Source organism: Hippopotamus amphibius, chromosome 13, assembly GCF_030028045.1.
Source record: "Hippopotamus amphibius kiboko isolate mHipAmp2 chromosome 13, mHipAmp2.hap2, whole genome shotgun sequence".
Classification (NCBI taxonomy): Eukaryota; Metazoa; Chordata; class Mammalia; order Artiodactyla; family Hippopotamidae; genus Hippopotamus; species Hippopotamus amphibius.
The window spans coordinates 2,825,451-2,840,322 of NC_080198.1; the positions used below are offsets into that span (position 1 = coordinate 2,825,451).

The following is a 14,872-nucleotide window of genomic DNA, read 5'->3' on the forward strand; positions in this document are numbered from 1 at the left end:
GCCTGGCATGGAACAGGTGCCCACCAGCTGCGAGGGGAGAGGAGGACCTACTGTGTGTCTGCTCCGGTGTGCATTCGTTCACGCACTCATTCATCTTGCGTTGAGCACCTACTGTGTGCTGCTGGCACCACCCCTGCTGTGGAGGCCCTGGGAGGACCACGATGCGAGCAGAGGCTGCCCCTGCCTTCTCCCAGCCTGCAGACCCACACCAGAGCAGCCATGGAATTAATACTCCCCGCAAATCTAGTTATAGGTTGGTGAGTGCTGTGAAGGAGTGAGAGAGCAGAGAAAACCTGACCCAGGCAGAGCTGCTCTGTGTGCAGCAGATACCAGGAAGGACACAGCCAAACCCAAGGCTATACAATGGAGAAAAGACGGTCTCTGCAATAAATTGTGCTGGGAAAACTGGACAGCTACCTGTAAAAAAAAAAATGAAACTAGGACACTCTCTAACACCATGCAGAAAAGTACACTCGAAATGGATTTAAGACCTAAATGTAAGACTGGATACCATAAAATTCTTAGAGGAAAACATAGGCAGAACACTCTTCGACATAAATCGCAGCAATATCTTTTTCAATCTGTCTCCTAGGGTAATGGAAATAAGACCAAAAATGAACAGATGGGGCCCAATTAAACTCAAAAGCTCTTGCACAGCAAAGGAAACCATAAACAAGAGGGAAAGACAACACACAGGTTGGGAGAAAATATTTGCAAATGATGTGACCGACAAGCGATTAGTCTCCAAGTACCACCTCACAGAGTGGCCATCATCAAAAACTCTGCAAGCGGTAAATGGGGGAGAGGGTGTGGAGAAAAGGGATCCCTCCTGCACTGTTGGTGGGAATGTAAACTGGTGCAGCCACTATGGAGAACAGTGTGGAGGTTCCTCAGAAAACTAAAAATAGAGCTACCATATGACCCAGCAATCCCACTCCTGGCCATATATCCAGAGAAAAACATGGTTCAAAAGGCTACATGCACCCCAAAGTTCATAGCAGTGCTGTTTACAGTAGCCAAGACCTGGAAGCAACCTAAATGTCCACTGACAGATGAATGGATAAACAAGATGTGGGACATATACACAATTGACTATTACTCAGCCATTAAAAAAATGAACTTTATAACACCATTTGCAGCAACATGGATGGACCTGGAAATTATCAAACTAAGTGCAGTAAGAAAAAGATAAATATCATATGATATCGATATGTGGAATCTAAAAAAAAAGATACAAATGAACTTATTTACAAAACTGACACAGACTCACAGACTTAAAGAATTTATGGTTACCAGGCGCAAGGGTGGTGGTGGGGGGAAGGATAGATTGGGAGTTTGGGATTGACACATACACACTGCTGTATTTAAAATAGGTAACCAACAAGGGCCTCCTGCATAGCGCAGGGAACTCTGCTCAATATTCTATAATAACCTAAATGGGAAAAGAATTTGAAAAAGAATAGATACATGTACATGTATAACTGAATCACTTTGCTGTACATCTGAAACTAACACAACATTGTTAATCAACTATACTCCAATATAAACTAAAAATTTTAAAAAGAAATCTCCAACTTGGAATAATATTTTCAAAAAAATTTCTGTGGAACCTGAGAAAAGCGAAGAAAAGTAAAAGTGTAAAGGAAAAGAAACTAAAATCTTTTCTAAATAAATACCTGACATTAAAGAAAATAAACAGATAACCAACAAGGACCTACTGTACAGCACAGGGAACTTGGCTCAATATTCTGTAATAACCTAAATGGGAAAAGAATTTAGAAAAGAATAGATACATGTACATGTATAACTGAATCACTTTGCTGTACAGCTGAAACTAGCACAACATTGTTAATCAACTATACTCCAATATAAAATAAAAATTAAAGAGTGAGTCAGACTTAGGGGGATGGGGGAAGAGCGGTTCAAACCAGGGAACAGCACATGCCAAGGCCCTGAGGTGGGAGGGATGCGCGGCTGCCCTGAGAGGAACAGGAGGAGACACGGCTGGGGCTGCATGAGAGGAGATGGAGTGGGGAGGCGGAGGGGCTGGACGCTCTGGGCAGGGAGGCACCTGGATTTCCGTGAGCCTAGTGGCGCCACTAAGGGGCTTCTGTGCAGGGAGTGATGAGGTCTGACTGACACCCTGAAAGATCATTCCAGAGAGAGTGGAAATTAGGTCAGAGAGTCCGAGTGGCAGGTTGGAGGTCCAGAGGGAAGCTGTCCCCATCACCCAGGGCAGAGATGATGGTGGCTCTGATGAAGATGGTACAGTGGAGGGAAGAGAAAGCAAAAATACTCGGCGAGGGAGGATCTCGAGGCCCAGGGGTGACTCCTGGCTGTCTGATGGGTACAGAGGCCATGCTCTGAGACAGAGGACCAGAGGAGGGGCCATGCTTGGGAAAGGGCACGTGTTGAGGGAGTGATGAGAAAATCTGGGGCACAGTGAGTGGCCAGGAAGCGGGGCCTCTGGGGGAGCAGAAGAGTCTTTTGACGCCACTAAATCTGGCCCCGGTCAGCTTGGGTGTCCACAGGGGATAATCCCAGTCAGGATTTAGTCACTTCCAAAAACTACATACAACATGGTTGAAAACAGCCAGAAGTAGGACAAACACATAATTTTTGGTATTTTTAAAAATGATTGCAAAAACACAAGATAGGAGAGACTGAGAAAGATGAGACGCTTTAGATGACCACCAGCTCACTATGAACTAAGAAGCTGCTAAAAAGCCAATCATCTGAAGCCATATTAACAGAGGTCTAGCGCTCATAATATGGGAGGAGACTGTCTGAATATGTGATTCTCAGAACTGGGCTACGCCCCAGCCGATGGACAGAACCAGAGCACACATGTAGAGGAGGGGGCTGGAGCTCCCAGGCTGAAGGAGCTGGAGCTGCCCCAGTTTCTGGGGTCCTGGTCACCACCCTGTATACTCTGCAGGCCTGTCCTGGGGCAGGGTGAATGGGAGGGACTGTGTGTCTGTCCAGAGAACAGGACTGAGACCCCAACTAGAGGGGAGGAACAGGCAACAGATCCGAGCGCAGTGAGATGCCAGCCATCCCCACCAGGCTGACCAGGGCTGGAGAGGCCACCGGGCGGCGGTGAGTGCCTGTCCTGGGAGGATGTGGGAGCATCTGGGGTCTGCAGTGGGGGTTCCTGAACTGGGTGGGGCGGGGCTGCTTTCACTCTGCTTCTCTGTCCCCCAGCCCAGCCCCAAACCTGTCTGAAGCAGTAGGAAGGATTTTCTGCACCGCTGGAGGGAAGAAAATCAATCTCTTTCTGACAGGTCCCCCAGGAAGTGCCAACAATGTACCAGGTGCTGCCCAGAGCCCAGAATTACCAGGGTGGGGCTCCTGGGCCTGGGAGGGGCCTCGGGAGAAACTGGGCTCCAGAAAAATTCCTGATTCATTACACCCAACAGATACGATCAAGGTTGGCCTCCTGGGCTGTCCCAGACTCTCGGGGCTGCCCAGACAATCTAGGGGTGAACTTCCTGGAGGAGGAGGGGCCCTCAGAGGAGAGAGGTCAGACAGTGCCCTCTGGCTCCCCCACGCCCCTGCCACATGGCGCTCCTGTGAGCGGGAGCCTCTGGTACCTTGCACAGCATTCTGAGAGGCACCTGAGTATTAAGCTGAAAGCTGTTTGCCAGCATTGAATTCCACGGCCCCCCTCGACCCCCCTCCAAACTGCAGCCCCTGGGAAGAACGCAGCCCAGGACGATTGATTTCCCTACCTTGTGGCGACGGGTCCTCCTGCCTGCCCTCCTCCAGGAATGCACCTCCATTCATCCCCGCGTGGCTCTGCCGGGCCCAGCCCTGCTGGGGCCTCTGCAAATGCCACCTCTTCCTCAGAGCGCCCTGCCCCTGCCTCACCCAGCCCCGGCAGGACTCCTCCAGCACAGACCTCTCCCCACCTCTCCCAGGCCCAACACCCTTCTCTTTGTGCCTTGTTTTACAGGGAGCGCCCACGGCCTCCTCGCTCTGCAAACTCTGACTCCTTGGTGAGGCCTTCCCCAGCCACAGACGGCAAAGCAGCCCCACCAGTCCTCAGCCCCAGGTCCCACCGGTCCTCAGCCCCAGGTCCCACCGGCCCTCACCCCCCAGGTCCCACTGGTCATTGCTAAGTATGGGTGGTGACTCAGGCAAGTCACGACCAACCAGAGTGAGTCCTGGGGGTTCGGTGTGAACAGGAGACAAGAACTGCTGGTAATTTCCTGCCAGAAGAACAAGAGGGGATATGGAGGGCAGAGCCGTGGACAGCTGAGGACAGGCATCTCACAACCACGTGGGTCTAACTAAGACAGCAGAGCTGAGAAACAGAGGATGAGGGGTGTGTAGACTTGGTCCCTGGGAGTATCATTTGTACCCTGGATCAAGCTGGCCCTGAACCCATCACCCCAGGACCATTTGGTTCCAAGCTGGCTTGAGTTGGGTTTCTGTCCCTTATGGATTAAAATGTCCTAACTGGCCCAGAGGTCCTTTTGTCCGTGCAGTAAGATGCTCTACTTAAACCCAATAGCCGGTCCTTAGTTCGAGGGTTTGAGTCACAGCAGGGAGCAAACCTGAGGGCTTTGGGGAGGCCAGGCCCTGAGGGTGGAGGCCGCAGCTGTGGGTCAGCCGGGCATCTGCTGCTTCCGTCCATCTGATCCCCCAGCCCACCGGCACTGTGGGCCAGCCTGGCTCCCCTGCAGGGAGAGGTCAATTCTGGATTGTCTGCATCCCAGCTGATGAGCACTGACCCAGGCGACGAGAGTCAGTCTCAACACGGCAGCAGGTGGTGACGGAAGGCAGCCTGCAGCAGGGCAGAAGGCACCCACGTCAGAGCCAGGTAGCCCAGGAGCCTGCGTCAGATCCTCCCCCTGGCTACCACGTGCTGGTCATGGCAGAAATGGCCAAAGGAAACAGGGCACACTCCCTGTCTGGCCCTCCACGTCTTAATCACAGATTGCCTGCCTCTGACCACAGAGGCTGAAAACACAGGACACGACCTGACGAAAAGGGGCACCAGAGAGAGGGACTTCTCATTTTCTGTCTATGGATGCTGTGGTGTGAAAGCGTGATTCCGGGAGCTTAGGCAGCCATCTTGTAACCAAAAGGCAAGAGACCCAGAGGCCAGCAAGGGGACAATGGCAGACAGAAGGATGGAAACAGCTTAGGCCTTGAAGAGATTGCTGAGCCTCCGAAAGAAACTAAATCCAGACTTTCATTTCGCAAGAAAAAGCCAACTCCCATCAGTGCGGCCACCTTTAGTGAGGTGTTCCGTTACCTGGCACGCGTGCACCGTCAGGGACCTGCCCCTCATTCCTCAGAGGAAACGGTGGGGATTAAGGAGCGAAGGGCTGTCAGGGCCTGCTGTAGCGCATCTCACAGGACAGGCCCCTAACCTGTGAGTTTCCCTCGTTTCACACAGCAAATGCTGGGGTGCGCTGGCGCGGTGCTGGAGGGGCAGAGGGCAGGGCTGTCGGGCGGGAGGAGCAGGCAGGCTCAGGTCCTGGTTCTGCCTCTACATTGCTGTGTGGCTGCTGGCAAGTCCCTTTCCTTCTCTGGGCCCCAGTTTCCCCCACCTGTGCAACGAAGGCGCTAGAGGGGGATTTCCGAGAGAGGAGATGGTGACACAGAGGACAAGGCGGGTACATCCTCCCAGATGTTGCCGGGGTGGGAGTCGCTCTCTGGGCGCGCAGTAGTACAGAGACACGAGGGAGTGACCATTTCCCCCAAGGGTCACTGTGTATGCCCGGTGGGCCCCCTGAAGCAGCTCTGGCCCATCACCCTCCCTCCAGCCTCCTCCCACACCCAGACCCCTTTCCTGTTGTAACCCCACCCCCCCCCCCAGCAGCATATCTGTGCTGCTGCGACCTCACGGGAGAACCTCCACGCCTATCACCTCCTGCCCTCACCATCCGCTCTGGTCCCTGCAGCATCCTTTCCCGTCCGTGTTGCCACTGCGCTTTCTCCTGCTCTCAGATCCCAGCCACCCTCTCCCAGCAGGAGACCTGGCTCCCAAACCTTCTCCCCAAACCCCCGAGGCAGCTGGGCCACCTGGGAGAGGCGGAACCCGTCGGGGACAGCAGAGAGAGCAGGGGGCATATCTGCTGGGCGCGGAGGCCTCCTCTTCCAGGGCCGTGTGGTTTCCACAGAGGGCCCTGCCTGGGCTGGACTTTAGGGGACGTGGGCAGCTGGATGGTCCCTGAGTCCCGCTGGTTTCCTCTCCCAGGGCCCCAGGCCCCAGCTGCCCATGTTTCTCGTCTCCAGGCAGCACATGACCCAAACCACCTGCACCGACAGAGGCGAGCACTGGTGCCTCGTCTTCTGTGTGATAGAAGGTGCCCCTCGCTGTGAATGCGCTACGGCCACGCCCTGTGCTGGGCACCTCTGCCATCTCCCTAAGGAGCCCGACAAGGTGGGGGCCCAGCTGGAGTCAAGGCTGAGGGCCTGGGTGTGCTGGGCGCCTCTGTGCCCCCTTGTCTGTCCCGGAGGCTGACCTGTGTACGCGACACCACAGGCTCCCTGCCCACCAGCCTCTGGTCAGGCCCAGCCGGAGGTGGGGAGCAGGGAGGGGGGGTCTTGCAAGACTGGATGCAGGAGGAGAGAGAGGCAGGGGCATCTCTCCCTGGGGTCCCCTCTCTGTGGGGCCATGTGGTGGCCGTTACCCTGTTCCTCGACCTGTGGCCACGCTTCCTGGCGAGCGGCCACTCTCCTGCAGGAACACAGCTCCCCTCTCTGCCCCTCGGGGCCCGGGCAGTACGAGGTCCCCACAGCTGCCTGCTCCAGATGCTGCAGCACCCCTCAGGGAGGGCTGCCTCGCCACCGCCTGTGCCCCTGGAGGAACCCCTTCACCCGACGCCCTTCCGCTCCCCTGACTGTGCCGTCGGCCAGACCCCGGCTGCGACCCTGAGGGAGCTCCGCCCTCTCCCAGGCCTTGGCTTTGTCTCCTGTTCAACAGAACACATCCAGTGGCGGCAGCACCAGGACCCAGTGACCAAAGGCGTGGTGCCCGGCCAGAGGAGCCCTCAGGAAGGGCAGCTGTATTGTCATGGTGGTTAGATTACAGACGGCGCTGCGTGAAATCCCTGTGTTGCTCTTGGATAAGCGTAGGGCCAGCTGCTCACACAGGCACCATGCTCGCTCCATGCCAAGCTGCCCTGTGTCATAATGTCCTGTCTGCACACCCGTCTCCCCTGCCAGACTGTGAGCCCCACGAGGGCAGGAACCGAGCCCAATTCCAATAACAGCCACGGACAGCGTCAGCGGGCGTTCCAAGCACTCAACAGTCACTGAATCCACACGGCCACCCGATGAGGCAGATTCATCCTCCTCACCCCCATGCTACAGGGGAGGGAGCGGAGGCCAGGGGCCGCAGCTGGGCAGTGCCGCGCCGGCATGGGAGCCCCGGCAGTCTGCCTGTGGCGCTGAGCAGACGGCAGGCGCGTGTGCTGGGCTGGCCTTGCTCCCCCAGGCCACGGTCACAGGGCTGGACGGTGCAGTGGACGCCGTGCTGCCCACCCAGGTCCTCCTCCAGGACCACGCGCGCACTGCCCGGCTGCCTGGAGTGCCGGCCGCTGACACCCGCAGCCGCGTTCCCCCTGGAATTCTCCTCCCGTCACAGGAGCCGCCGCCCCCGAGGTCACGGCTCCTCTTCAGGGCAGCCCCCGCCAGTGACTGGTGGATGCTGGGGACCAAGGCGGGTCTCCTGCCTCCCCGGGGACAGCTCTAAAGGGCCGTGCCAGCCCAGAGCCACGCACGGGCCAGCGGACGCCCCTGTGGCTGCCGCATCACAGCCCGGCTTCGCTCCCGCTTCCTGGGAAATGCCCTGCGTGCAGATGTCCACGTCAGGGGCTCTTTCCAAGGACCTTGACCTAAGACAACGTGGAGCCCAGCGGGCCAGCAGCCGTGGACACCGGCTCCCCACACACAGGAGTGTCCCGGTGTGAGGGCCGCCCTGGGAGGGGGGCTGCAGGCTGGGGGCCCGGAGCTGACACCACCGCCCCCTGTCCTCCTGCTCCTCTTCCTCCTCCACCTGCTCCTCCTCCTTCACCTCCCCTCCTCCTGCACGTCCATCCATCATGAGCGAAGGCTTCCCTTCATTCCGCGGCAGCTGTATTCCTCTGGGCAACTCAGATGAAAGAGGGGAAAAGACAGCTTTTTTTTTTTTTTGGTAAACATTTGGAGTATTTTCTTCTTGGTCACATTCTTTGAGTCACACTGGATGCACCAACTTCAAGCAAGTATTCCTGTCTGCCTCGGGTGGGTATGGCAGGCGAAGCTGCGCTCCACACAACAGGGCGGCTGGAATGCCGCCGGGTTAGCCAGATGGCAGCAGGCGCGGACTCCCGCCAGGGCCTCGTGAAGAGGAGCATCGACCCCATCCCGAGGGACATGCTTCCCGCTCTAGATTGGGACCTTCTGTCGTAAGTGTTCGCCCGGTTACGGCTGCTCAGACACCATCTCTGGCTCCCTGTCATCCTGGGGTTGAAGCCTGGAGTCCACAGCCTGGCTCTCGAGGCCTCCACGAACTGCCCTCTTCCACCTGTGGGGCCTTGGAGGAAACGTTTCTCGGGGAGCGACACCCCTCACCCCCAGACGTGTCTCTTTCTTCACGTGACTCTCACGGTCTCAGTACGCACATCCCCACCCTCTGCACACGCTCACACACAGATGCCCGGGTAGGGGAGGCCAGCGGGGTGTCCCCGTGCTGCCCGCCAGGGCTGGGGCGGCCTCTGCTGTGCTCGCCTGCACCCGGGCCGGCACGGCCCACTGTGGACATAGAACAGACGAGCCCCACGGGCACCCTGCCCGGCCCGGCCCTGCCGTGGCTCTGGCTGCCGCTTGCACCCGGGGTGGCCTCTGATGGGATCTGCCCGCCCTGGGGTGCAGACTGGGGCCCTAGGGAGGCCGTCAGGGACCCCAACTATAGCGTGAGGGGCAGGGGGGCTGGCGGGAGCAGGTGGAGCCACCACACACGTGTTCCTCCCGGCCTCGGGTGCATCCGTGGACTGGCCTGGCGTTCCTTCATTGGTGTGTTCACTAACTGATGTTTCTACCACATGTCAACTGAATCCCTGCCGTGGCCAGGTGGCAGAAAGAGGCCAGGACCCTGCTCTTGGACAGGGGGCGGGGGGAGGTGGCCATGCATCCAGCTGTCACACGGCACGAGGCCGCCGCCAGCCTCCCCCATCACAGCTCCGAAGGAGGGTGCATACCTGCCCCTCCTGTGGGCACAGCCCCCAGCGGTCTCCCCCTGCCCCCAACAGCCCAACGGGAAACTGCTTCTAAGACAATGGAAGGATCTGAGTCAGGTGGGGTGTTACATGGCGCTGAGGGATTGTTCATGTTGCTCTGCGTAGTAACGGGGCCATTGTTATGTTCTTAAAATCCTTATGGATTAGAAATGCACCGTGGGTGACATAACACCACGTCTGGGATTTGCCGCACACTGTTCCAGTTTGGGGGAGCTCGGGGTGGAGACCAGAACAATCTTGATGGCTGTTGGCCAACTGCTGGGGCTGGGCGCTGGCCCCGTGGGGTCCCTTACACTGTCCTCTCTCCACCCACCCCGTGGTCCCTGCTGCCACCTTGGCCTCATTGCCCGCGCCTCTGCGCACTCCCCTCCCGTCGCCACGGGTTCCCTGCCGTTCCTCCAGCACACCAGGCGTGCTCCTGCCTCAGGCTCTCCCTCCTCCCCCCTCTCCCCATGGCTCCCGCCCTCATTTCCTGGGGGCCTCTGCTCACATCTCACCTTTGCAAGGACTCTCCCTGACCCCCGCCCTGGTTGGTTTTGCTCCCCGCGGGCGTCGGTATCTGACATAGCACACATTTCTGTCTTGGTTTCTCTTGTCTCCCACTAGAATGCCAGCCGCCCGAGGGCAGGGGCTCGGTCTGTCGGCTCCTGCCACGGCCGCAGCAGCCAGGCTGGCGTCCAGAGCACAGCCGGTGCTCAGCAAACACGCGCTGAGTGAAGGGCTGAGAGCAGGAACGTGGAGCCCGACCCGAGTGGGGAGGTGAGGCGGGGAGCCCCAGGCCGAGACGGGGCCTCAGGGGGGCCAGGCGGCACAGAAAGGAGGAAGGGGCAGGCTGGGCAGGGGGGACAGCGTGGGCGAAGGCCAGTGCAGGAGGGAGCAGGGGGAGCCCAGAAATGGGAAGGGAGCCAGGGGTCAGGCCGGAGGGCCGGCCGGCCTCCAGACGGGCATTGGAGAGGCTCCCTCAGGCAGCCCTGTGGAGGACAGACCAGAGGCCTGGGCAGGTGCGGGAAGAAGCAGGGCGGCGGCTCAGCCAGGCGGAGCCACAGAGAAGGAGCAAGGAGGCACGGACGTCGGAGGGCCGCTGGCCCCTCTCCAGGGGCAGCCCGCGAAGCAGCGGATGGGGGCTGCGCCAGGCTCCACGGCACCTGCTGGAGCCCCGCGGGGACGCGCAGCCAGAGCGCCCAGCGCGCAGGCCCTGCCTGTCTGTCCAGACCCTCCTTCTCCCCTGACCTGGAGACCTGGGCTGTTGCAGGGACAGCCCTGAAGAGGATGGCCTTCACGGATGTGTGGTGCCGACCACAGGGAGGGCGCAGCAATCAGACCAGAAACACGCATCCGCACGAAACTGGTCCACGCGAGTTCCCAGCAGCAGGATTCAAACAGCCAAAAGGCCACACAGCCCAAATGTCCATCAGCAGATGAAGAGACGGACAAAATGTGGTCTATCCACACAGGGGAGTACTAGCCCTTCGAAGGAGGGACGCGCCGACGCCTGCTACACATGCATGGACCTCGGGACATGATGCTCCGTGCAGAGGCAGACGCCTGAGGCCACAGGCTGCACAATTTCACTTACACCCAACGCCCAGACTAGCTAAACCCATGAAGACGGCAGATTACTGGTTGCCTGGGGCTGGGGGAGAGGGGAGTGGGGAGTCACTGCCAACAGGTTCGGGGCTCCTTTTGGGGGGGTGAGACGTTCTAGAATGGATGGTGATGACGGCTGTGCAGCTCCGTGAACCTCTCTGTGCACACGTAATGCCAGGTCTTTCTGAATCACCCCCAGCCCTCAGGGCTTCTGCACCTGCTGTTCCCTCTGCCCGTGACACCCTTCTTCCGGTTCCTCATCGGCTGTGCTCAGGAGGCACCTGGAGGAGGCTGAGCTGTTCAGCAAGCATTTGCTGAATGAATGAGTGAGTGAGTTCCCCCGGCTCGGGTGCCTGGCTGGCCATGTCCCTCACAGTGGGATCTGGGGAAGAGGCCTTGACTTAGTCCACAGAAGATCAGCCGAAGCCCCCAGGGAGGCGCTTTGGGACAGAGGACACAGGAGCGGATGCCCAGAGCACGGAAGCAGGCCCAGGAGCCAGGCCATGCTGGCTGGACACCCTCTGTGCCCCTGGCCACCCCCAGAGGAACTGCCCTGACCTCAGCAAGGCCCTGCCCGGGTGACCAGGTACCATGGAAGCCCTTTGGCTCCCCCAACCCAAAGCAGAAGCTCCTTTGTGTTGGTGTCCAGGAGGGTGGGCTGGCCTGGCCCGTGGTTGCATGCTGCCCCGCCGTCAGGCCAGAGGACACGGGTGCAGGGACACCTCCCCTGAGATAGCCTCCTTCCTGCCCCCAGTGGAGTCAGGTTTTTTCCAGGCCGGTGACTGGGAAAAACACCCTGGGTTATCTCCGTCCCAGGGCAGTTTCCGGCGGAGGTGGGGGGCTCTCCCCCTGGGTGGGGTGGGCGTGCTGGGGGACGAGCTGGCTCCTCACGGCCCTGCGGTGACAAGGGGTGGCCACCGGAGCCGAGCCCGGGACCGCGCGGCTTCTGACGCCCGCCCTCCCAGCCAGCTGCTCGGCCCCGTGCGCCTGGAGGAGCTCCAGGGGGCCAGGAAGGCCCCCTGAAACCATGTCATGCCAAAGGACCTGGAGCCTCTTACCCAGAGGGAGGACACGGGTCCTGCCTTGGAGTCCCAGCTCTGCCACCTCCTGGCTGGGTGACCAGGGGAACAGCACTTAAACGCCCTGACCCCGGTTCTTCAACAAGGAAGAGCATCAACAACAGAGAGCATCCCTGAGGCGGAGCATGTGAGGGGCCTGCTCACAGGAGGGGGCTGGAGGAGAGGGCTTCAAGGGCACCTCTGCAGTTTTGCAGGACTGTTCTCTGCAGAGGGTTCCAACCAGCTTGGGGACCCAGGGAATAAAGCTGCCTTTCCCCAGTCGGCCTGGGGGCAAACCCCAACCAAGAGTCTGTCGGGAGACCTCCCTGGTCGTCCAGTGGTAAAGAATCCACCCTGCAACGCGGGGGACGTGGGTTCGATCCCTGCTCGGGGAACTAAGATCCCACATGCAGTGGGGCAACGAGTCCCGCACGCCACAACTACTGAGCCCACACACCTCAACTAGAGAGCCCACGTGCCACAACTAGAGAAGAGAAAAACCCTCACACTACAACTAGAGAGAAGCCCACGTGCTGCAATGAAAGATCCCACGTGCCACAATGAAAGATCCTGTGTTCTGCAACTAAAACCTGACACAGCTCCCCCCACCAAAAAAAGAAAAAGAACCTGTGGGGATGGAGTGAACGTCCCAGGAGGAAGGGAGCTCCCTGTCACCAGAGGCATTCAAGCCGACTGAGATCTGTGCTGTCCAAGAGGAGGGCCGCCAGCCACGTGAGCACCTGAACCGTGGCTAGTCTGAAAGGAGATGTGCTCTAAGTGTTCTTAGAGCTCTAATTGTGTCCTTAGAGCTCTGTGCTCTAATGCCAGGTTTCAAAGACTTATTATGGAAAAAAAGAACGTAAACCATCTCGGTATTTTCATACTGATTACATATTGAAATCACAGTATTTTGGACATCTTAGATTAAATAAAAGATATTATTTAGTTTACTGTCATCCTTTTTACCTTTGTGATGTGGCTACTAGAAAATTTAAATTACGTATGTGGCTCATATTAATTTCTACTGGACAGCGCTGATCAAAATCCTTGTGTTCAAAGAGTGGTCCCAGGGCATCCGCAGACTCTCGGGCCTCATCCCAGACCTCCAGAATCGGAAGCTGCATTTTCACACACGCCTCAGGGGATTCGTGTGCGCGTTAAAATCTGAGACGCCCTGCAGATGCCTTGGCTGGGGGCCTGGGGGACCCCACCTCAGGGGGCAATGACAGTCATCGGCCTGAAGTCCAGCCGTAGTCTGTGAAATGTTAAGGAATGGATACCTCCGCCCCCTGAGTCACACACAGTGCAGCTCGCTCTCACCGGGAAGCAAACACAAACTTTCAAGAGAAAAAGGCAGTTCAGCGGGACTGGGCTCTCTTAGAAATGAACCATGTCCCGGAATACACCATTAGTTGGCGTCCTGTAACATTTTAAAGGCTGGGAAATAATCCCAGAAAACAATTGAAAGATAGATCTATGTGCTAAAAAAAAAAAAAAGGCAACATAACCAACTCTCCCTAAATTCCTCCTCCTCCTTCTCTCTGAAACCTTGGCCCAGAGGCATTAAACGGCACCAGATATAGAAGTGGTGAGCAGGTAAATCACTCCGAGGTACCACCCGCGGCCCAGGGCCTGTTTCACGGTTGAGCTGTAAACCACTGAGAGCTGGGAGCTGTGATCAAAATGCTGACAGCCTCCCAACTGTGAACAGGCCAGGAGGGAGCAGGGCTGGGACCGCCGAGGGGCACGGGGAGGGCAGGGCCTTTCGTAACTCGAATCAGTCCCGGTTCAAAGTCTGCCGTTGGTTTTCTGAGACACAGCCAAACCCACACACACTCCTCACAGGGCCCAGGAGGTGACGTGGCATCTCCCCGACCCGGACCCCAGACCCCAAACACACCATCCGGGGCCTCGTCTCCTCTCACCCTCACTCAGTGGGCAGACACGTGCCTCTTTGCCTCTGGCTTTCACACTTGCTGTTCCCCAGACGGCTTACTTCCTCACTTCCTCTTCAGAACTCAGCTTCTCAAAGAGGCCTCCCCTGCCTCCCGAATATAAAATGCCCCCTCCCGTCGTCTTTGCGCTCTCAGCCTGCTCTCCTTTCTCATCCTAGCAGTCATTACTCTCTGACAGTAGATTCTATAGATATTTGCTTATTTGTTTGTCCTCTGCTTTCCCTCTGGAAAGTCAGCTCCATAAAGGCAGCTACCATCTAATCCCAGGCCTAAAACAGTAGCAGACACATAAATAGGTGCTTAATAAGCATTTGTTGAAAGAATGAATGCGTGGATTTCCATCCCTTTCTCTCAGCTGGTCTGGTGATCTCACTGGGATGATGTCCAACTTGCCAGCAATGAGCTCAGCTTTTCACCCATCCATTCAACCAAGCATCCTTCCAAATACCTCTCCATCCACCCATCCATCCATCCATCCATCCATCCATCCATCCATCCATCCATCCATCCAACTGTCCAACCATACAGACATTCGTTCAACCATCCTCCCAAATACTTCCTGTCAATCTATCTACCCTTCCAAATAGCCATCCATCCATCCACTCTCCATTCATCTAACTGTCTGCAGTATCCATCCACATAACCTTTCATCTAACCATCCTTCCAAATACCATCTGTCATGTATCTATCCATCCAACTACCCACATATCCATCTGCCCAACCGCTCATCCATCTACCCATCCAAACCAACCCCCAGACACTTAGACCTCCTGCCCTGGGGTCCCTTGGTCCCCTACCCTCTGCTTTCCCCAGTTCAGCTCACGCTCTCAGGGTTACATGCAGTAATTCACCCTTTCCCTCTGTTACTAGAATGTAAGCACCTCGAAAGCAGAAACTGTGTCTTATCTATCTCTGATTTCCAGTGCCTAGTAGATGTCAGTGAATGTTTGCTGAATGAGTATATTTTTTCTTTTCCCTTATTTATTTGTTTTGCATTTCCTACTGTGAGCTCCCTGATGGCAGGGATCATTTTTTA

General features: G+C 57.3%; 1 protein-coding gene across 4 annotated transcripts in view; it reads right to left on the reverse strand.

The window, feature by feature from the left end:
* Positions 1-14,872, reverse strand: part of WNT7A (Wnt family member 7A) — a 63,492-nt gene that overhangs the window by 9,736 nt on the left and 38,884 nt on the right. The window contains exon 1 of one of the 4 annotated variants that reach the window (XM_057706059.1): positions 3,732-3,841. The exons of the other annotated variants lie outside the window; for them this stretch is intronic. Within the exon in view, the coding sequence (XP_057562042.1) occupies positions 3,732-3,782 (51 nt within the window). The 5' untranslated portion in view covers positions 3,783-3,841. Of the gene's footprint in view, positions 1-3,731; positions 3,842-14,872 lie in introns of those variants that run through there. 4 annotated transcript variants of the gene reach the window in all.